The sequence below is a fragment of the Balaenoptera physalus genome (genome assembly GCF_965194825.1).
Source record: "Balaenoptera physalus genome assembly, chromosome: 13".
Classification (NCBI taxonomy): domain Eukaryota; kingdom Metazoa; phylum Chordata; class Mammalia; order Artiodactyla; family Balaenopteridae; genus Balaenoptera; species Balaenoptera physalus.
This window is the reverse complement of record NC_138892.1, coordinates 22,329,950-22,355,043: the sequence shown is the minus strand read 5'-3', so window position 1 is coordinate 22,355,043 and position 25,094 is coordinate 22,329,950. Positions and strand designations below refer to the sequence as shown.

At 37.9% G+C, this 25,094-nt stretch overlaps 1 protein-coding gene across 13 annotated transcripts in view; it reads right to left on the bottom strand.

Moving 5' to 3' along the window:
• ANKS1B (ankyrin repeat and sterile alpha motif domain containing 1B) overlaps positions 1–25,094 on the bottom strand; it is a 1,150,138-nt gene that overhangs the window by 699,383 nt on the left and 425,661 nt on the right. For all 13 annotated transcript variants that reach the window (XM_082419292.1, XM_082419289.1, XM_082419300.1 and 10 more), the window contains exon 10: positions 12,402–12,567. In XM_082419292.1, the coding sequence (XP_082275418.1) occupies positions 12,402–12,567 (166 nt within the window). The remainder of the gene's footprint in view (positions 1–12,401; positions 12,568–25,094) is intronic.

Genomic DNA, 25,094 nt, shown 5'->3' with positions numbered 1-25,094 from the left:
GTTAAAAACCAATCTTTAACAGATAAAGGTTTACTGCAAGGAAGTTTCAGTATTTTATAGACAGTATCCATCCTTAGTCTATTCAACTTTCTTTCTTCAAAGATGGAAATCACCTACATATTTAACATTAACTAGATAAATGTGAATTGTTTTGACATGAGCTACTTTAACTTTCTAGATGACTAAGTTATTTTTAATTTTCTAATTATAAAACCAGTATGTGTTAACTGTAGAAATTCTGGACAATAAAAAAAGGTATGAAAAAAAATAAAATTACATGTTATCTTAGCATCTAGAGGTAGTAAAATGACTATGGTATCTTCCTGGTCTTTTTTTTTTTCCATGCACATACACATAATATTAGTTTGCAACCAAATTTGTATCAAATGGTAAATATACATTCATTCATTCAACAGATATTTATTCAGGGGCAACTATGTGCCGTTATAAAAATTTGAATAGGTAGATATTATTTGAAAACATTATTTTTAATGATTATATATGATTTTATCCTTTTATCATTATTACTTAAGCATTCACTTGTTTTGACTTTGGGGTTGTCTCCAATTCATCCACTTATTTTAGACTGATTAGAACACTCCTCAGTACCACTTCACAGATGGGCACAATATAGCTCTATCACAAACCACTAAACAAGTTTCCAACTCTTTCTATTTTGTTTGAAAGGAAAAATTCAAGATTTATCCTGCAAATCAAAAAAAAAACCCTCAAAATCACGTGTTTAACTAACTAAATAATTAATTAATGAATTGTGAATGCAGTTAAGAATATGATCTCTAGAGTAAAATATCCTGTATGCAAATTCCAGCACTGCCATTTTCTAAAAAGCTCCAAGCTTTTCTGTGCCTTGTTTCCCTTTCTGCAAAATAGTAATGATAAAACTACTTACTTCATACATAGCTTAAGATTAAATAAGTTAATATGCATAAAATAAGTAGTCAATAACGTTAGCTATTATTATTTTTTCATTAATATTTAATGAGTGTCTTTTATGTGGCAGCGATTTTGCCAGAAACTATGGTTGCAACTGGAGAACAGGCAAGACTGTGAACTCTACAAGACAAAAAACTAAAACAGATATTACAATAAGTAACCCCCAAATAATTACATAATCTCAATCAAAACTAAGGGGTCTAAAGGAAAATAAAATTAGAAGGTGCTAAAAAATTAGAAAACAGAGGCATCCATATACATACTTAGTCTGGGGCACAGGTATGTGTGGGTTCCCACAAAGGTGGTTTCCCTGAATAATACAAGTTATTTACTTGGGAGAAGGAGAAGGAAAAGGGACAGTAGAAACAGACATTGCTTCAGGCATGTGAAGGCCCACAGATAGAAAGGAGCTGCCCCTATTAAAGAACTAAAAGGAACTAAAGAGGGCAAGTTGGAAAGGTAGAGACTGGTGTGACATGAGGACATGGTGTGAAATGAAAAGGAAAAAAAAATATCACCTTATTCAGGGCCTTTAGGACCTTACTAGGGATTTGGGTCATCTTTCTAAGAGCAGTGGCATGTCACTAACAGAGGAGTGATGCACTCAGATTTGGCTGCAACATGAATAATAAATTCAAGGAAGGCAAACAGGCAAATAATATTTTATTATTAAAATAATCCAGAAGAGTAATTGGTGATGGTAGAGATTAAGAGAAGCAGATAGATTTGAGAAGTAGTTAGGGATCAATAGTAAGTTACAGAATTACCCTCACCCTACAACCTATTCCAGTTAAAAACCACAAGACTTGGTGATTGATTGAATATGGAAGCTAACGAAGATGGAGATGGAAAGAATGACACACAGCGTTCTGCAATCAGATGAATGATTAAGTCACTTACTAAGAGAAGGAACCCTGCATGAAGAGCAAGTTTGGATGGAAAGACATAAGTGTAATTTTGGGGTCAAGGTATTTTTGAGACATGTAAGTGGAGATATTCAATAGATGGACAGATGGATGAATGAGTGGATGGATGAATGGATGGATGGATGAGGCTGGAATTGAGAGGAAGTGGTCTAGACCAGAGAGAAATAGATGGGAGTCTTCAGCATGTTGATTGTAACAGAAGCCATACTATGGATGAGATCACTTAGGAAGAGGGAAAAGTAAGAAGAAAAGGGAGGACTTTGAGCCTTGAGGAACTCCTAACTTTTAGAACCTTGCAGAAAAATACTGGCTGTCAATATAGAGAGAGAACAGCATAGTAAGATTAAAATCTCCCTTGGACAGCAAAGGGAAGAAAAGATGTCAAGATGGAGGTGTCACTAACCTGTGAAATGCTGCTGAGAGGTTAAGAAAAATGAGGTTTGAAACATGTCCTTTAGATTTTGTGACATCAAGGTCATTGGTACCTTTAGAAAGCACCTTTCGTCAGCCCCAGTAGCCTAATGGAAGAGGCACTGGCCTCCTAGAAAGCACCTTTCAACAGAGCAGTGAGGACTGGAAACCTGACAAGGTGGGCTGAGAAGTGAAAGGTAAGGAAGAAAATGAACATACTAAGAATGTGAAGGGGATAGAGAGAAGAATAGCAGCAGAGGAATCAAGTGGGATCAGGGAACTTTTTAGTTCTTTATTTGTCGCTTTCATTATTAGTTGTTTCTGTTGTTCGTTATTGTTTTTCAAATGAAAAAGACTTAAACCGATTTAAATGTTACTGTGCATGGCCCAGGGAAGAAGGACAATTAAAAACACAGGAGGGCTTGCCTGGCGGCGCAGTGGTTAAGAACTTGCCTGCCAATGCAGGGGACACGGGTTCGAGCCCTGGTCCAGGAAGATCCCACATGCCGCGGAGCAACTAAGCCTGTGCACCACAACTACTGAGCCTGCACTCTACAGTCCACGAGCCACAACTACTGAGCCCGTGAACCACAACTACTGAGCCCATGTGCCACAACTACTGAAGCCCGCGTGCCTAGAGCCATTGCTCTGCAACGTGAGAAGCCACCACAATGAGAAGCCTGCACACCACAAAGAAGAGTAGCCCCTGCTTGCCGCAACTAGAGAAAGCCCGCACGCAGCAACGAAGACCCAACGCAGCCAAAAATAAATAAATAAATAAATTTTAAATAAACAACAAAAAAAAAAACACAGGAGAGAGAAGGAGTGAATGAAAGGGTCAAATTCCTGGGAAGGCAGAGACATGGAGCACAGAGGTTGGAGCTGACCTTCCATACATAGCATGAGAAAAATACCCTCTATTTTAACAGGAGGAATAGGCAGGAGAAGGGTGCAGGGGCAGTTGTACTTGTAGACTTGGTGGAGGACGTTAAACTTCCACCTGATGGCTCTGATTTTCTTTTTTTTTTAACAATCTTTTTTGAAGTTTAGTTAATTTACAATGTTGTGTTAGATGCAGGTGTATAGCAAAGTGATTCAGTTATGCATACATATATACATAAATATATTCTTTTTCATATTCTTTTCCATTATAGGCTATTACAAGATATTGAATACAGTTCCCTGTGCCATACAGTAGGTCCTTGTTGCTCCAATTTTCTTTATTAATTAAAATATGAGGTCATCTGCTGAGAGTAAGATACAAGGTAGGATAAAGTATCTGAGGTTTGAGGAGAGTAAAGGAAGAGTGAACTGATGTAGTGTGGAGGGCCTGCTTGAATTTGGTGAGCATGCATTTATGAATTAATGAATGTTTACCTCATTATTATACATATTCTGACATTGTAGAGAATCTCTGTTCCACAGGATACCACATATGACATCAGAAAAAGCTTATATCCCCCACATAATCACTTTAATAAGAGTTCATTGTATTTTTAGAAATCTTATGAGTCTATGATTCATGTTATTCGTGTATACAACAAGTAAAATTGATCTGAGGAAAAAAAGGGATAATGTTCTTTTTGTTTAGGATGTTGTTTTCCAAATACAACAAACTTCCCCCAATTTGATCAAACTGAGATGACTACATTTTCAAATTAGTTAACTGTCCATATGGATGAAACAATGGTTAGTTTACCAGGATTTCACTACAGGTACTGCTGCCCTAGTTTTCTCTCTTTGCCCTTCTATAAACTAACACTGGGTTACAAATTTACCATGCAGAGATCTGCCTTAATAAATGGCTAAGACAGCACTGAGCACAGAGCCAATGGCAAATAAATAATTGCTGTTTGATAAAAATGGTTCTTATCAGCAAGGCCAGTGTTTGTACGTTAAAGAATGCTTTCAAGGGGCTTAAAAATAGTTTGCTCTCTTAAATGAGTTAAACATACCCACAGAACTCATGTTGACACTACCCACTTGCTTAGCAGAGATAAACATTAGCCCTAGTCCAGTCTGAATTCTTTTAATTTCAAAAATTTGGCATTAGAATTAAGAAAGCTTCACCATTTCAAAAAATATTTTGGTATAAATAAGTTACAGAACCACCCTCACACTACTACCTATTTCAGGATACTGGGGGAGGTGTAGTGAGGTGTGGAGGATTATTCATCACATGACATTTTCGTTTCAGGTTGACCATAGTTCAGTGAGCACATTAGCAAATTGAATAAAGGTAAACGAGACCCACACTATCCTGGCATGGTACTATTGATTGTGTCCTTTTTATCAGAGATCATTTATTCTTATCCAGCAGGATTGGAACAGTCTTCACTGGTGTTGTTGTAAATTGCTCATTAATCAAAATGGATTTATTGAGCATCCATAGTGAGCAAAGCCTGTACTAAGTGATTCAAAATAACAGGTTGCCTAGTAACCATAAAATGGAAAAATTCCCCTGTGTAAATGAAAGGCAGATAAGAAAACATTATCTTTGATGGCACCTGACTATTTCATAAGGGATTTTTCTGCTATAGCCATTTTATTTTAAGGGTGATATTCATTCATTCATTCACTCATTTAATGATTCATTCATTTATGTAACTGAGTCACCACTATGATTATGTAAGGTCCTTTGCTCGATGCAATAAGGGAAATAAATATGATTCAATACTGACTGAGTAAACATGAGTCTTAGAAAATTTACCAAGCAAGGACTGGACTTCTGTTCATCTTTATTTAATGAGCCTAGTACTAGAGCAATATTATTCTTTATTCCATATAAATCTGTAGTCATTGAGGCATGAGTAAAATGCTCCTTGCAGTGAGTATCCTTCATTTTCTGGCTGAATTGTAAAATCTTGTTGAATATAGATTTACTAGTAAGTTGCTTTCGTATTTAAATTAAACCAGTTGATATGATAAAAAATTTTTTCTTGTGGTCAGGATGAGACCTGTCTTGTACTAGCTCATCTAGTTAATAAGTAAAAGAGACCACAGAGAGGGAACTAACATCCATACTTAACTGATTTTCTGAGAAAAATACATATTCCATACCCATGAATGACAATGGCAGTTACAGCCAAGACCCTCAGGCTGCACAGCCTCTGAGACAAGCAAGTCCGGGCACGACCTGCCCCTGTAGACCCCAACACCCTAATTCACCTCTCCCATCTAGGTATTGAGTTTGTGTGCTCAGTTATAGCCCCTGTATTTCTTTCTTCGGGCTGCTACTAACCTGGTGTTTAAAACAACAGGAATGTATTTTCTCACAGTTCTAGAGGCTGGAAGTCCAAAATCAAGGTGTTGGCAGAACTAGTTCTTCCTGAGGGTTGTGAAGAAAAGATCTGTTCCAGGCCTCGCTCCTTGGCTTGTACATGGCCATCTTCTCCCCATGTCTCTTCACATTGTCTTCCCTCTTTGCACGTCTCTGTGTCTTCCTTTTTATGAGTCATGTTGGATTAGGGCCCACCTAAAGACTTCATTTTAACTTGATGATCTCTATAAAGACCCTGTCTCCAATTCTCCAAATAAGGTCACATTCTGAGGTACTAGGAGTACTAGGGGTTCCAGTACACCTTTTTGGTGGGGGGGATGGGGGCACAAATCAACTCATCATCAACCCTCTAAAGAAATGGTCATCCCTCCACTCTCTCCATCTCTCTGTCTCTCTCTATTCCTCACTGTCTTTCTTTCTCTCCAGGAAAAGCTTCAGAATGCAGTTCCTGTATGTGTAGAAATCCTCATTTTGTCTGTAAAACTGAGCCAAGTTATCCAGCACAGTTAACCAAAAACTGTAGAATACATACTCTAAGATATAATTCTTTAGTTCCCTTGGCTACTATTTTCCAAATGGCAGAATCCCACGGGGAGAAGGGATGAGCTTCACTCCTACATACCTCTCAGCTTTGTTCCCGCTTCCCCCTCTTCATTGGCATTGCCTTTCTCCTGGCCATCATCATTTTCTGCTGAGACTGCACATTGATCTCCTAATTAATCCTCCTGCCTCTAGCCTCATCTTTGTTCAATCTATCCCCCACATTGCTTCCTGAGAGATCGTTCTAAAACACAAAACTCTATCATGTCCCTCCTTAAAGTCTGTCAGTGGTTTGACTCTGCTATCCAACCTTCAGCATGTCACTTCTTTTTTTGTGCATTTTTCCCTAGTCTCATTCTATGCTCTAACCATGCTATATAGGGCATAGTCTGTGAATGCAGTATGTTCTTCCACATGTCTGAATCTCTGTACACACTATTCCCTGGCCTAGAGAGCCATATATTTCCCATTCATTCATCTAACTCTCCCTTCTTTGAGGCTCAGATCAGGCACTACCTCCTGTTCCACTCTCCTGGAACACCTTATGCTCACCTCTCTCATTGAACTTATTACCCTTAATTTTAACACATTCTAAGCTCCTAAATATCAGGACTTTTACCTTTCACTCTGTTTCTTCTGCAACATGCAGCATGAGACCTAGAACACCAGAGGCACTCAATAAATGTTTATTAAGTAAGGAACTGTAGGGTAGTTACCTACCCAGTTCAATCTGAGGGCCTCCAAATGACTCATGTGCATCAAGAGAGGTCTCCTCTTCTAGAAGTCCTACCTTTAGATAATAAGGGACTTAGTAACAAAGGGAAAACATCAGTAACTCTAAGAGAAGTCCGTAACTTCCCCTAAGTTTATGAGCTTAATTAGTTGGTCCTGAGAAGGCAAAGCTAAGCATAGTAGAATGAGAGACTTGGAAGTAACTGGATCCAGGCAAAACCTAAGGTACAGGTTAATGGAATCAACAGAAGGAAAAGACGTGAACTTTTTCCTCATCCAGCCAGATGACAGTTACATTGATGCTCCCTTCTACCTGCTATGTTGTTTATGGAGGGGAATTTTGTGAGGTTCACTTGATAAGGTTCCATCTAGAACTGGAACAGAAACTGCTCTGACTCTCATATTCATCCATATTCCTATCATTAAAAAAAAATTCTTCCATTTTTAATTCTGGACTCCCTCACCCCTAGAATTCACAATCATACCCCAAAGTGCAAAGACCACCAATCATTATAAATTAAGCCTGGGTCAGCTGAGCAAATTGGTTTCTTTTATACTGAATCCAAATGATTGAACACAATTGGGGAAAATTATGTACCCATGCAAATTAACTCTTATCCCACTTAGAAAACAACAACAAATAACGCAGGCATTGTTGAAGTTTGTATTTTCCAAATGTATCTGTAAGAATATCTTTTTATGATATGACTTCAATAACACTTTTCCATAAAGGGGAAGGGGAATTAAATTCCCTCCAGTTAAATATATGCAGGCTCTTGTCTACAATGGAAGCGATGTTGCCTTCTGAAGCTAAGTTATAAGAAGTAACATAGCTTCTGCCTCATTCTCTTAGGATACTTGCTCTTGGAACACTTTTACATACCATGCTGAAGTCCAAGTAGGCCATTCCAGCCATATGGGTAAGGATCGGTCTTGAGAATAGATCCTCCAGCCCCCAGTCAAGTTGTCTCAGTTGATACCATTTGGGGCAGAAAGAGGCTATCCCTACCAAGCCCTTCCCAAAATGCAGATTTATAAGCAAAATAAATGCTCAAACATTAAGTGTTGAGGTGGTTTGTTATATAGCAATCAATAAGAAGAACAGATTCTAATACTTGAAAACAGGGTGCTGCCATAATAAAAATTTAAAATACATGGCACTAATTTTGCGAATGACACAGCAGGCAAAAGCTGGAAGAGCCTCAAAATGAGTGCTTGTGAAAGGCTAAAGGCCAAGGAGAGGATTCGTGGAAGTCTAGAAAGCTATGAGAAAGCTGTTGCTGAAGGCTTAAATAGGACAGCAAATGTAATAATTGGAACCTAAAGGCAGGGAGTCATTTATAATAAAGTAGAGGAAAGTTTGGCAACATTGACTTCTGCAATAACATTGAGAAAAGAAATTGAACCAAATGAACTCTATGATCTAGCTAAAGAGATTTCCAGGCAGAATATTTAAAGTCAACCCAGCTTCATCTGGCTGCCCATGATAACATGCCAGTAGAGAGAGGAACTAAAGAATGACCCACTAAATACAAAGAGGCCAGAAATTTCTGGGTACAAAAACAAAACTGGTTTCTCATTTCTAGCTGCTCCAAATGGCAAACAATCCTCAAATAAATAAGGCCAATGACCAAATGTGGGTGAGATACAAAATCATATGTTAAGACCTAAGAAAGATCTCAGGTAGTGCCACGTAGAAACTTTAAGCCAGACAAAAGACCATCTAAGGATTTAAGGGCATGCCTCATAGATCCTCCTTGTTTAATAACAGGGTTCCTAAGAACCTCAAGGACATTGTCTCACAGAATTCTTATAAGGAGCACAAGGCAGAGAAAAACTTATCTGAAATATAAGCTTTTGTCTAATGGAGTATAAATTGAAACACAGGAAGTCCACAAAGTTTTAAAAGACAGTAGATCAGTAGATTATCTCTGTAATATAAAATGAAAAGAGATAATATAAAATGAAAAGAGGTCTTTTGACCCCTAATCTTCTATACACAGTAAGCAAGTGAGAAAGATACTCAGCTGTAAACATGGGTTACTTTTTATGGAAAAAGAAGAATGTCTCGGAGGGTGGAACCAAGAGCCACAGAAAACAATTACTACTCCATTGTACTAAGCCTTAATCAAGTAACTGTGCTTGATTAGATTCAGAATTCCCACAGACTAGTGATGGCTGTATGCCCTATTTTCCCTGTGTTTGAATGGGAGTGTCAATTGTGGTTTTCCTATGCCTTTCCGACTCTTATATGTTATAGGACAGGAGACTGGTAACTTGTCTCTTTAGTTCACAGGTCGCCATTGCCAAGAGCAAAGGTAGTCAAGGACCTATACCATAAGAACTGCAACAGGGAGACTCACACATACCTGAACCTAGTTTGGGAGTTCATGCAGTAATGGGCTGATGTTTGGGAATCCTGAAGGAAAAAATGAGTGTAATTTGCATAGGAAAAGGATATAAATCTTTGTGACCAGAGGGCAGACTGTGGAGGATTATATTTTCCAAAAATGACAGCAAAAATATCTGCCATCTTATATTCCTCAAAATACCTTCAAGCTTATCTTTTTTTTATAATAGCATGGCCATTTTATAGTCTGTATCTGATCATTCCAGCATTTGAAGTCTTTTGGGTGTGTAACTGTTCGTTCTTATTTCTGTTGATTCTTGTTTGGGGATCTTTTTCTTTTAGGCTTAATCATTGTAAACTGATCATTTTAATTGCAAAAGTATTTATAGGAATTATTTGGGGCCTAGGAAGATAATACATTCCTCTCTAGACGTTTACATTTGCTTCTGCTTGATGACTAAGGGTATTACTTTAAACTAAATTCATGGACTGATGTTTTTTAGACCATATGGATGATACGTTTTGGGTGCAAACCTGTGTGAGGACCAGCTCATGGTTACAACTCCTCAGGAATTTCTCCCCTTGTTCTGCTCACAACAAATCATCTTTTCAGACCTTGCAGTCTCCTTAGAATGAAGGTTATGAGGCAGGACTATTTCTGATTACTGTGAGGGTGTAGCCCCTGTACTCCTAGCTCTATGGAGGAAGGATTTCCTATTAGAATCCTCATGCTGAGCAGGCACAGAGATTTGTTTTCTGTACACAAACCCATAGAGGACTTGAGCACCAAAGTTCAACAGCAGGTTCAGCAAATTCCCTCAGGACAAAAGTGGCTTTAATGCTCCACTGGCTTCCCACCTTCACCAATGTACTGCCTGATTATTTCTTACTAATATACTGATAAAAACAAGTTCCTAATTTAAATGTTATTCGCTTTACATAATCTTCCTGTCACCTTTTTGACGCTTTTAAGTTTTCCTTTTCTGTATTTTTATCCAGTACGTTTACTGGTTTTCAGCAGGAGAGTTTTTCTAAGCCTATTAGTCTTGTTACCTGGGTCCACGTCTTTTTCATCCCTGTATCCTCAGCATGCAAAGCAATGCCTGGCATGTGAAGGAACTCAATTCGTTTTTGATTGTTTAATGAATACACAATGCTTTCATTCCTGCTTCCACCAGCCCTAACTTAACACCCTTACCCCCATTCCCTAATTAAGGCTCTTTTAAATTTTCATACATATATACTGTCCACTTTCCTACATTAACTGAGCTTTGCCCCTGATTTCCCCACTGTTTTCCCCTGTGAACTCTCCTACAGAAGATCTTTCATTCAACTATCATTCTCATCATCTCTCAGCACTGTCTTCACTCTCCATGACTGCGTCTGAATCACTCACTATTCTACCTTCATCCGAAATCTGCTGCTCATCTGATGATTATGCTATCCTATTATAACATACTTTTTCTGATTTTATTGTTATTATATGTGGACTTCCAGGCATACCTCCACATTTCTTGAGGATTTCAGTACTTGGTTCACACTTTCTATTCCACTTTATCTCCTAATATAATGCAGCAGCATAACTAACATAGTGTTTAAGAGTACAAGTGGACAACACAAGTTCAAGTCCCAGAACCATCCGCTGTTAACATGTAACCTTGGGAGGTTACCTAATATTTCGGTGCCTCACTTTCCTCACTGTAAATTGGGAATAATGGCATTATTACCTTACAGCATTGTAAGAATTATGTGAAATAATGTATATAAAGCACTTATAATAGTATCTGGCACACAGTAAATGCTCAATAAACTTTAACTATTTTCATGATTATGCTCTTACCTCATCCTAAAATATTCTTTCTGCATGCTTATGATTCATACAACACCCTGGCCTCAATGCTTCTCAAAAATCTACTTGTTCACTTCTATAAAATACCATAGCCTATTACTTAAAATGGTATTTCTGAATTTTACTTTAACCCTTCTCAACATCTAGCTCTTCTTTTCAGTCAATAACCTTTTACAGTACTCAGAAATTGAACCCATATGGAAGTACCTATTTTCTTTGTATTCATGATGCTCTATCTTCTCTTCTCTCTGAGAGAAGCAATGTCTGTGTTTTCTTAGACTAGCTCAGTCTTAATTTCTACCTATTCAATTCTCTCTTTTTACTCTTTGTCTTCAATCTCTTGCTCTCCACTAGCAAATTCCTCCAACTTGTAAACCTGACCAAGTCTTACTTATCCTAAAATAAACTATCCATTTCTCCTTCATACCACTTTCTTTTCATTTTAGCATCATATCTCTTCTTCTAATCCTCTTCAAAGGGTAACCTGTATTCTCCACTCCCATTTCCTTATTTTGCATTTCTGAGTGTCTCACTGTTAGCTTCCAGAAACCTGGTTTTATCACATCACTTCTTAAACTCACTATTCAAAGATAGGCAGCAATTGGATTATCAAACCAAAAAAAAAAAAAAAAAAGCCTCTCCTCAGAACTTCTCCTACAACTTCTTTGCAGTTTTGAATATGCTGACCACCCACTTGAAGCTTTCCTCCCTCATTAGCTTTCATGTTAACTGTGCATTCTTTCTTAGAGGCAGTGGCAAAGGAACAGAACGCAAACATGATGGTAGTCAAAAACTCATGTTCAAGCAAAGGCCCCCCAATGTATAGATCTTAAATAAGACACTTAGCTCCAATCTCCTTATCAGTAAAATAGGAATAATATTTGTTTGCCTTGCTCACCAGTTTATAATGCAAAAAATAAAACAATGGATCTGAAAATACCACCAAAGAGATAAAATACACAAAGTAGCTGAGTATGCTTTGATAACCTGTAAGCAGATAAGATGCAGGAAAGTATATTGAAAGACTCTTGCTACCAAATTTGCTATGAACTCTAAAGGACCCAAAGTTTTGTATCTGACCTAGAAGGTTTTTCACTATTAAAAGGTTTCATTGTCTTCACCATGACAGAACCATCTCCATGAGGGTCTTGCCAAGAAGTTAAGAGACTTCACATCAAAAATGCTCTAACTTACCTGGACTCACTTCAAAATGCAAAAAAGTAAAAGTAAAAATCATTGTGACTATATTGGGGCACTTTCATTTTTTAAATATTGTGGGAAATCTAAATATTAATAACACATCTTCACATACGCAGGCATATAAATTGAATTGGTCCAAATGTCAGTAAGAAATATTACCAGTTCTTGGAGAAGGGGCCCTTGCAATTTCTAAGGAGCAAGGTTTCTTTGTAACTGCTGTGTCCATGAGATCACATAGAAAGTTCTCATTTTCTGAAGGAAATGTATCCAGAGAAGCAGATGGTACAATTTCCATAGTGTAATTCCTCTTCTTTGGATAGGACTCCTGAAAGGAAGGAGAAAAAATAAAAATAGCTTTGTGATAAAGACACAGCCTGTTTAATTTATAAAAACTAGAAAAAATAATAAGGTTCGTCAGTTCTTCTAAAAGTGATTGACAGGTGATGATTCATCTGTTTGAATAAGTTATGCAACAGTGTAACTCCAATATTATCAGTGATATTTTTAGAAGGGTCTTTATAATTTGGTTCCCCTGACGTTATCAGGGGAGGTCCTGATCTCCTGTCATGAGATCTTTTTGTAATATATGTGTAATTTCTACTTGTGGCATAAACTGTTGTTTAACTAATCCACAGTCATTCCCACAACTTTACTCCTTTGCTTGCTTCCTAGAGATATGATTCAGGTTTTGGCCAGTTAGATATAAGGGGAAATTTGCTGGGAGGCTTCTGGAAAAATATTTTTCTTCAGAGAAAAGACATGTAAAGAGGCTTTTTAAGAGCCTTGGCCTTCCTTGGTTTCCTCTCTCTGCGTGCAGCCTTGATGTCTGGAGGGGGCAGGCATGTTGTAACCATAGGCAGTAAGCCTCTTACCTCAAAAAGCTAACAGGCCAAGAATGGCAACAGAAGGGTAAAAAAGCCTGGGACCTAGATGGTATCACTGAGCTGCTCAAATAGCCCCAGGACCAGTTTCTTCAGGCTTCTTAAGCAAATATTAAAGTTCTTATTGTTTGAGTCATTGCTCATTGGGTTTTCAGTCACTTAGAAGTAAATGCGTTCCCACTCAACACACTTCCTTGGTGAATACTGCTAACTAATATACTAAGGTCACTCTTTTCAGGTTAGGATAAAATTAAGGTCCAATTCTATATTACTGATTCTTCAATATATTCTAAAAACTGGAATTTGTTTCATTTTACAAGATCTTTATTTCTTATACAAGGCATTAATGGTCAGCAAATATTTATTGGGCATCTATCATATACATCTAGGACTGTGCTAACTGCTGGAGATTTAAAAAAACGAGTAAGACATAATCCTTGCCCTCAGAAAGTTCACAGTTTACTAGAGAAGAAAAACAGATTATCTGCATGATGAATTTCACAATTAATCATGTTTTAATTTTGATATTTGTTATCTTTATAAACCATACTTCACTATCAAAAGAAAAAGACAAATAAGCAGAAAAATTAACTCACTTTCAAAAAATATTCTAAGATATATCCAAGGGTTGGTAAAGATTTAGTACAAGCTCCTATTTTTTTCTATAATGATACTTACAGTATAGTAGAATAAGTATTCAAGGTCAGTGTAATTGCTTTCAGACTATACCAGACCCTCACACATCAGAGTCAATTATGTTCACTCTACTCTATTGAAAGCAGGAAATTGGGAGTAATTTATTTTTAACAACAAAGGGTGACAAAGTTGAAAGCGTCCAGAGGAAAGCAATCAGGATGGTATGTGATTTAAAAACCATGTCACAGAAGAAATGATGAAAGGAACTGCAGTGTTCTATCCCAGAGAAGCCTTATAGCTGCATAATAGTTTTCTCAACATATTTGCAAGTCTGTCCCTCAAGAGCTATCCCACAAAGTGGGGAAGGGGATAAGTTGTTGTGGTAGATTTATTCTAAAGTTCTTAAAGGTAGAACAAAGAGCAATGTTTATTAGTCAAGGAGGGCAAATTTGGGCCAACACAAAAAATAATTTTCTGTGAATTAACAATATTGCTTATCTTCTAAAATAAAAATGCACTGACAGGGCTTCCCTGGTGGTGCAGTTGTTAAGAATCCATCTGCCAATGCAGGGGACACGGGTTCGAGCCCTGGTCCAGGAAGATCCCACATGCCGCGGAGTAACTAAGCCCATGCGCCACACCTACTGAGCCTGTGCTCTAGAGTCCACGTGCCACAACTACTGAAGCCTGCGTGCCTAGAGCCTGTGCTCCGCAACAAGAGAAGCCCCTGCTCGCTGCAACTAGAGAAAGCCCACACGCAGCAACGAAGACCCAATGCAGCCAAAAGTAAATAAATAAATTTAAAAATAAAATAAAATAAAATAACAGGCAAAGATAAATATTAAAAAAATGCACTGATATAATAATTAGCTAAAAAATAGCACTAGAAAGCAACAGAACTCCTCATTAAGTGGAAATGTTTACACAGAACTATCTATTGATAAAATTATGTATAAAACACACCAGGTGACTGTAAACTCCATGAAAGCTGGAATTTCTCTTGTTCACCACTCTATCCCCAGAATCTAATATAACTCCTGCCACATAATGGGTCCTCAATAAGTATTTTGATCAACTGAACAGTCTCTAATGTCCTTTCAAACAAATCTGAATACCAGTTAGGAAAAGGATAATGCCTTTTAAAGATGTAAATTACCTTACTCTTCTGTTTTTTTAAAATTATTGTTTACTGCTTTGCATATCAAAAGTGAAAAAAATGAGATTACAGTAAGATTGTAATGAGCCTATGAAAAAAGAGTCTCCAGCTTAAACCCTAGTTCATCCTAAAATTAATCAGAACAACCCATTCTTCATGGATTTGATTAAGTTGGACTTTTACTGTGTTTATAAAGAATTATGAGGATCTTAAAGGCCTTGAAAACTACTTTGAAATTTAACCACACAGGGTGAGTTAGTATATTAAGTATATATATTTGTTAGAGAAATATTAGAAACTATAAAGAAAGAGAAAAAAATTATCACATGAAAGCCCAGCATGCTCAGATAACTAACAGTAACATTTTGGTGTATATTCTCCCAGATGGCTTCCGTGTGTGTAGACATGTGGGTGTGTGCAAAGTAAAGACCAACTATTTTAAACAATAATGAAGTACACTCTCTTCTGCTTCCTAAGGGAGTGCCACCATTTTTCATTGGCGTAGAAGTCTGTAGTACACACATGGCTTCCTTATGGAAAGTGAGGGCCCCAAGGGAAGGAGATAGTAAAACAAAGATAGCAAAGCCGTACCTTTGTAACTAAATATTTCATATTACCAAAAAAGCAGGGCATTCAACGAAATACCTGACATGTATCCCTTGAAAGAGGATATATGAGATTATAAAATAATAAAATATATCCACGTGTGTCCATGTTTAGGAGATTGATCATTACCACTGAGATCTGCCCCTCCCATCCCATGCTCCCCTTTCCATTCCCACCCCTTCCCTTGGCAACCAGGGCTAAATCTTGTTCTGAACGTTGTGTTTATAATTCCCTGGATTGCTGTTAAAATTTATCTATGTATGTAAGTATCAATAAAGAATAAATGGTTTTGTACTGTATGCTTTTGAATTTCATATATATAATATAAAATGCTCTTGCTCTTCTGTGACTTTTTTCAATCAATATTATGCTTCTGAGTTTCATTTATTTTCAGTGTGATGCAGGAGTCCACCATATAGGTATACCACAAATTCATTTACACATTCTCCCAACAACGGACTTTTAAACATTTCCCAGATGTCTTGTTATTAAGAAAAATGTTGCTATGGATATTCCTGTACAAAGTACCTTCATACAAGTAACCAGGGTACATTACCTATTCCAGTAGTCATGGGACGGAGAATCAAGAATAGACACAAGATGTGAAAAATGAATGGAATCAAAAGTTCTACACAAATAGGAATTTATAGCAAGAGGTGGTCATGAGAATTGAGATTGGATGCTTGGTAGATTCTATAGAAATCTTAAGGAGGGCATTGTGTTTTCCCACCCCAAGAAGGATAAAAGTTCAAGAGATTTTCTGTAAGTCTTACATAAAGATATTACATATAAATAAAGATATTATATGTAATGTTTTCTGATTTGGTATTTACCTCTAGTCATGTATTCTGAACAAGTTTCAATGACAAATATATGTCTACATGATGAATTTAAGTCCCAGTACATGCACAGTCATAATTTATTTAGTCAATCTTATCATACTGAAATTTTAATGTTTTTCTTTTAAGGGAACACTCTTGTGCATATATCTTTGTTTACATGCTTAACTAGTTCTTTTGAAATGGAATTCCTGTAACAATAGTTATACACCATATGCTTACATATAACTGAATCTGTTTCTGGATTTTCTAATTGTTCCATATGTCAGTCTATTCTAATACCACAATCATACTGCTTTGATTATTGAAGCCTTAAAATTAATTTTACTATCTGGTAGGCTATGTCTCTCCTCATATTCATCCTTATCAAAGCATTGATGATTATCCTCATGTTTATTTTTCAAAAAACATCTTTAAACATTTTGGTCAATTTCTCCTTAAATCATTATCTCCCCTTTGTTTCCTTTCAGTAAACAGTACTTCCATACACCAGCCACTCAAACCACCTGGGGATTATTCTTCATTCTCACTCTTCCTCAACATCATGCCCACTCATTCCCCAAGTCCCATATTCAACACTGACTTAGGTATCTCAAACACATTCATTTCTCTCTACCACCACTACAACCCTGGTCCGGGTCACCACTGTATCTCACTTGAACTGCTATAACAACTTCCAAACTGGTCTCCTTGCCTCTAGTCTTGCTCCTCTCCCAGTTAATTCACTTTCAAACACGAGCATGAGGTTACTAAGTCAGGTCAAAATAAATTCATTTCCTTTCATTATAACTTTATTTGATGAGAGAATCATAAAACTTTCTAGTCACAGTACCTACTGATTTTTTTTAAACATTTAACATGGTCTTTCATAATATCTCAGAATTTCCATGCTGAATGATTTCATTAAATGCATTAATGATCCAGGTAGTAAACTCATTAAAATAACAAGATCTGGAAGAATAAACTAAAGGTTAAACATAATCCCATTAATCTGTAAAATAAATGGGGTTAATAACTAAAGACCTGGGGTCCGGGCAAGATGGCAGAAGAGTAAGACACAGAGATCACCTTCCTTCCCACAGATACATTAGAAATACATCTACACGTGGAACTGCTCCTACAGAACACCCACTGAACGCTGACAGAAGACGTCAGACCTCCCAAAAGGCAAGAAACTCCCCCACGTACTTGGGTAGGGCAAAAGAAAAAAGAAATAACAGAGACAAAAGAATAGGGACGGGACCTGCGCCAGTGGGAGGGAGCTGTGAAGGAGGAAAGGTTTCCACACACTAGGAAGGCCCTTCGCGGGCGGAGACTGCGGGTGGCGGGGGTGGGGGGGGAGCTTTGGAGGCACAGAGGAGAGCGCAGCCACAGGGGTGCGGAGGGCAAAGCGGAGAGATTCCCACACAGAGGAGCGGTGCTGACGAGCACTCACCAGCCCGAGAGGCTTGTCTGCTCACCCGCTGGGGTGGGCAGGGCTGGGAGCTGAGGCTCGGGCTTCGGTCGGATCGCAGGGAGAGGACTGGGGTTGGCTGCGTGAACACAGCCTGAAGGGGTTAGCGCACCACAGCTGGCCGGGAGGGAGTCAGGGAAACAGTCAGCTGCCGAAGAGGCAAGAGACTTTCTTGCCTCTTTGTTTCGCGGTGCGCAAGGAGAGGGGATTCAGAGCGCCGCCTAAACGAGCTCCAAAGACAGGCGTGAGCCGCGGCTATCAGCGCGGACCCCAGGGATGGGCATGAGACACTAAGGCTGCTGCTGCCGCCACCAAGAAGCCTGTCTGCGAGCACAGGTCACTCTCCACACCGCCCCTCCCGGGAGCCTGTGCAGCCTGCCACAGCCAGGGTCCCGTGATCCAGGGACAACTTCCCCGGGAGAACGCATGGCGCGCCTCAGGCTGCTGCAACATCACGCCGGCCTCTGCTGCACAGGCTCGCCCTGCATCCGTATCCCTCCCTCCCCCCCGCCTGAGTGAGCCAGAGCCCCCAAAGCAGCTGCTCCTTTAATCCCGTTCTGTGTGAGCGAAGAACAGATGCCCTCAGGCGACCTACACGCAGAGGCGGGTCCAAATCCAAAGCTGAACCCCGGGAGCTGTGCGAACAAAGAAGAGAAAGGGAAATTTCTCCCAGCAGCCTCAGAAGCAGCGGATTAAAGCTCCACAAACAACTTGATATACCTGCATCTGTTGAACACCTGAATAGATAACGAATCATCCCAAATTCAGGAGGTGGACTTTGGGAGCAGGATATATTAATTTTTCCCCTTTTTCTTTTTTTGTGAGTGTATATGTGTATGCTTCTGGGTGAGATTTTGTCTGTATAGCTTTGCTTTCACCATTTGTCCTAGGGTTCGGTCCGTCCGTTTTTTTTTTTCGCTTAAAAAATTTTTTTTCTTAATAATTATTTCCTTATTTTCTATTTTTAAAAATTAAAAAAATTTTTTTTCTTAATGTTTTTTCATATTTTTTATTTTGAAAAATTAAAAAATTTATTTTAAAAAATAAAAAAAAATTTTTCTTAATAAATTTCTTCTTAATAATTTTTATTCTTATTGTTTACTACAATAGCTTCATTTTATTTTATTTTATTTTATTTTATCCTCTTTCTTTCTTTCTTTCTATTTTTTCTCCCTTGTATTCTGAGCTGTGTGGATGAAAGGCTCTTGGTGCTCCAGCCAGGCATCAGGGCTGTGCCTCTGAGGTGGGAGAGCCAACTTCAGGACACTGGTCCACAAGAGACCTCCCAGCTTCACGTAATACCAAATGGCGAAAATCTCTCAGAGATCTCCATCAATGTCAAGACCCAGCTTCACTCAACGACCAGCAAGCTACAGTGCTGGACACCCTATGCCAAACAACGAGCAAGACAGGAACACAGCCCCATCCATTAGCAGAGAGGCTGCCTAAAATCATAATAAGACCACAGACACCCCAAAACACACCACCAGACGTGGACAGGCCCACCAGAAAGACAAGATCCAGCCTCAGCCACCAGAACACAGGCACTAGTCCCCTCCACCAGGAAGCCTACACAACCCACTGAACCAACCGTAGCCACTGGGGACAGATACCAAAAACAACGGGAACTACGAAACTGCAGCCTGTGAAAAGGAGAACCCAAACACAGTTAAGATAAGCAAAATGAGAAGACAGAAAAACACACAGCAGATGAAAGAGCAGGGTCAAAACACACCAGACCTAACAAATGAAGAGGAAATAGGCAGTCTACCTGAAAAAGAATTCAGAATAATGATAGTAAAGATGAACCAAAATCTTGGAATTAGAATAGACAAAATGCAAGAAACATTTAACAAGGACGTAGAAGAACTAAAGAGGAACCAAGCAATGATGAAAAACCACAATAAATGAAATTAAAAATACTCTAGACGGGATCAGTAGCAGAATAACTGAGGCAGAAGAACGGATAAGTGACCTGGAAGATAAAATAGTGGAAATAACTACTGCAGAGCAGAATAAAGAAAAAAGAATGAAAAGAACTGAGGACAGTCTCAGAGACCTCTGGGACAACATTAAACACACCAACATTCGAATTATAGGGGTCCCAGAAGAAGAAGAGAAAAAGAGAGGGACTGAGAAAATATTTGAAGAGATTATAGTTGAAAACTTCCCTAATATGGGAAAGGAAATAGTTAATCAAGTCCAGGAAGCACAGAGAGTCACATACAGGATAAATCCAAGGAGAAACACGCCAAGATACATATTAATCAAACAATCAAAAATTAAATACAAAGAAAACATACTAAAAGCAACAAGGGAAAAACAACAAATAACACACAAGGGAATCCCCATAAGGCTAACAGGTGATCTTTCAGCAGAAACTCTGCAAGCCAGAAGGGAGTGGCAGGATATACTTAAAGTGATGAAAGAGAAAAACCTACAACCAAGATTACTTACTCTACCCAGCAAGGATCTCATTCAGATTTGATGGAGAAATTAAAACCTTTACAGACAAGCAAAAGCTGAGAGAGTTCAGCACCACCAAACCAGCTTTACAACAAATGCTAAAGGAACTTCTCTGGGCAAGAAACACAAGAGAAGGAGAACACCTACAATAACAAACCCAAAACATTTAAGAAAATGGGAATAGGAACATACATATCGATAACTACCTTAAATGTAAATGGATTAAATGCTCCCACCAAAAGACACAGACTGGCTGAATGGATGCAAAAACAAGACCCATATGTATGCTGTCTACAAGAGACCCACTTCAGACCTAGAGACACATACAGACTGAAAGTGAGGGGATGGAAAAAGATATTCCATGCAAATGGAAATCAAAAGAAAGCTGGAGTAGCAATTCTCATATCAGACAAAATAGACTTTAAAATAAAGACTATTACAAGAGACAAAGAAGGACACTATATAATGATCAAGGGATCGATCCAAGAGGAAGGTATAACAATTGTAAATATTTATGCACCCAACATAGGAGCACCTCAATACATAAAGCAAATACTAACAACCATAAAATGGGAAATTGACAGTAACACAATCATAGTAGGGGACTTTAACACTCCACTTTCACCAATGGACAGATCATCCAAAATGAAAATAAATAAGGAAACACAAGCTTTAAATGATACATTAAACAAGATGGACTGAATTGATATTTATAGGACATTCCATACAAAAACAACAGAATACACTTTCTTCTCAAGTGCTCATGGAACATTCTCCAGGATAGATCACATCTTGGGTCACAAATCAAGCCTTGGTAAATTTAAGAAAATTGAAATTGTATCAAGTATCTTTTCCAACCACAACGCTATGAGACTAGATATCAATTACAGGAAAAGATCTGTAAAAAGTACAAACACATGGAGGCTACACAATACACTACTTAGTAACGAAGTGATCACTGAAGAAATCAAAGGGGAAATCAAAAAATACCTAGAAACAAATGACAATGGAGACACGACGACCCAAAACCTATGGGATGCAGCAAAAGCAGTTCTAAGAGGGAAGTTTATAGCAATACAAGCCTACATCAAGAAACAGGAAACATCTCGAATAAACAACCTAACCTTGCACCTAAAGCAATTAGAGAAAGAAGAACAAAAAAACCCCAAAGCTAGCAGAAGGAAAGAAATCAAAAAGATCTGATCAGAAATAAATGAAAAAGAAATAAATGAGATAATAGCAAAGTTCAATAAAACTAAAAGCTGGTTCTTTGAGAAGATAAACAAAATTGATAAACCATTAGCCAGACTCATCAAGGAAAAAGGGAGAAGACTCAAATCAATAGAATTAGAAATGAAAAAGGAGAAGTAACCACTGACACTGCAGAAATACAAACGATCATGAGAGATTATTACAAGCAACTCTATGCCAATAAAATGGACAACCTGGAAGAAATGGACAGATTCTTAGAAATGGACAACCTGCCGAGACTGAACCAGGAAGAAATAGAAAATATGAACAGACCAATAACAAGCACTGAAATTGAAACTGTGATTAAAAATCTTCCAACAAACAAAAGCCCAGGACCAGATGGCTTCACAGGCGAATTCTATCAAACATTTAGAGAAGAGCTAACACCTATCCTTCTCAAACTCTTCCAAAATATTGCAAAGGGAGGAACACTCCCCAACTCATTCTACGAGGCCACCATCACCCTGATGCCAAAACCAGACAAAGATGTCACAAAGAAAGAAAACTACAGGCCAATATCACTGAGGAACATAGATGCAAAAATCCTCAACAAAATACTAGCAAACAGAATCAAACAGCACATTAAAAGGATCATACACCATGATCAAGTGGGGTTTATTCCAGGAATGCAAGGATTCTTCAATATACGTAAATCAATCAACGTGATACATCATATTAACAAATTAAAGGAGAAAAACCATATGATCATCTCAATAGATGCAGAGAAAGCTTTCGACAAAACTCAACACCCATTTATGATAAAAGCCTTGCAGAAAGTAGGCAAAGAGGGAACTTTCCTCAACATAATAAAGGCCATATATGACAAACCCACAGCCAACACTGTCCTCAATAGTGAAAAACTGAAACCATTTCCACTAAGATCAGGAACAAGACAAGGTTGCCCACTCTCACCACTATTATTCAACATAGTTTTGGAAGTGTTAGCCACAGCAATCAGAGAAGAAAAAGAAATAAAAGGAATCCAAATCAGAAACGAAGAAGTAAAGCTGTCACTGTTTGCAGATGACCTGATAATATACATAGAGAATCCTAAAGATACTACCAGAAAACTACTAGAGCTAATCAATGAATTTGGTAAAGTAGCAGGATACAAAATTAATGCACAGAAATCTCTTGCATTCCTATACACTAATGATGAAAAATCTGAAAGTGAAATTAAGAAAACACTCCCGTTTACCATTGCAACAAAAAGAATAAAATATCTAGGAATAAACCTACCTAAGGAGACGAAAGACCTGTATGCAGAAAATTATAAGACACTGATGAAAGAAATTAAAGATGATACAAACAGATGGAGAGATATACCATGTTCTCGGATTGGAAGAATCAACATTGTGAAAATGACTCTACTACCCAAAGCAATCTACAGATTCAATGCAATCCCTATCAAACTACCACTGGCATTTTTTACAGAACTAGAACAAAAAATTTCACAATTTGTATGGAAACACAAAAGACTCCGAATAGCCAAAGCAATCTTGAGAACGAGAAATGGAGCTGGAGGAATCAGGCTCCCTGACTTCAGACTATATTACAAAGCTACATTAATCAAGATAGTTTGGTACTGGCACAAAAATAGAAACATAGATCAATGGAACAGGATAGAAAGCCCAGAGATAAACCCATGCACATATGGTCACCTTATCTTTGATAAAGGAGGCAAGCATATACAGTGGAGAAAAGACAGCCTCTCAATAAGTGGTGCTGGGAAAACTGGACAGCTACATGTAAAAGTATGAAATTAGAACACTCCCTGACACCATACACAAAAATAAACTCAAAATGGATTAAAGACCTAAGTGTAAGGCCAGACACTATCAAACTCTTAGAGGAAAACATAGGCAGAACACTCTATGACATAAATCACAGCAAGATCCTTTTTGACCCAGCTCCTAGAGAAATGGGAATAAAAACACAAATAAACAAATGGGACCTAATGAAACTTAAAAGCTTTTGCACAGCAAAGGAAACCATAAACAAGACCAAGAGACAACCATCAGAATGGGAGAAAATATTTGCAAATGAAGCAACTGACAAAGGATTAATCTCCAAGATTTACAAGCAGCTCATGCAGCTCAATAACAAAAAAACAAACAACCCAATCCAAAAATGGGCAGAAGACCTAAATAGACATTCCTCCAAAGAAGATATACAGATTGCCAACAAGCACATGAAAGAATGCTCAACATCATTAATCATTAGAGAAATGCAAATCAAAACTACCATGAGATATCATCTCACACCGGTTAGAATGGCCATCATCAAAAAATCTAGAAACAATAAATGCTGGAGAGGGTGTGGAGAAAAGGGAACACTCTTGCACTGTTGGTGGGAATGTAAATTGATACAGCCACTATGGAGAACAGTATGGAGGTTCCTTAAAAAACTAAAAATAGAACTACCATATGACCCAGCAATCCCACTACTGGGCATATACCCTGAGAAAACCATAATTCAAAAAGAGTCATGTACCAAAATGTTCATTGCAGCTCTATTTACAATAGCCAGGACATGGAAGCAACCTAAGTGTCCATCATCGGATGAATGGATAAAGAAGATGTGGCACATATATATAGTGGAATATTACTCAGCCATAAAAAGAAATGAAATGGAGGTATTTGTGGTGAGGTGGATAGAGTTAGAGTCTGTCATACAGAGTGAAGTAAGTCAGAAAGAGAAAAACAAATACAGTATGCTAACACATATATATGGAATCTAAGGGGTAAAAAATGGTCATGAAGAACCTAGTGGCAAGACGGGAATAAAGACACAGACCTACTAGAGAATGGACTTGAGGATATGGGGAGGGGGAGGGGTAAGATGTGACAGGGTGAGAGAGTGGCATGGACATATATACACTACCAAATGTAAAATAGATAGCTAATGGGAAGCAGCCGCATAGCACAGGGAGATCAGCTCGGTGCTTTGCGACCACCTAGAGGGGTGGGATAGGGAGGGTGGGAGGGAGGGAAATGCAAGAGGGAAGAGATATTGGAACATATGTATATGTATAACTGATTCACTTTGTTATAAAGCAGAAACTAACACACCATTGTAAAGCAATTATACTCCAATAAAGATGTTTAAAAAAAATAAAAAAAGAAACTTAGACCAAAACAGCAATAATGGTTTACACTAACCTGTTGATTTTTTAAATAAAATGATATATTCTATGATGATTTAAAAAAAACAAAAACCAAAAAACTAAAGACCTGCTTGTCTAGTACCTAGCAAAGTGCCATGTTCATAGTAGGACTCGACGAATATATGCTAAAAAATAAATATATAAAATAGCTAACATTTCAGTCAGTATTTTAAGGCCTGATTCCTCATCTAGAATTAAAGAACCATAGAGGCAAAGACTACAAACATCTTTTTCACATAGTATGCACTTAATAAACATTTGTTGAATTAATGAAATCTGAAATAATGTCATTCAAAAACTATCACAGATCCAAATCACTGTAATGAGAATAGCAACTTATACTTATGAAGTGTTTTACAGTCTGCAAAGTAAATAGTGTTTCATTTAGCCAGATGATT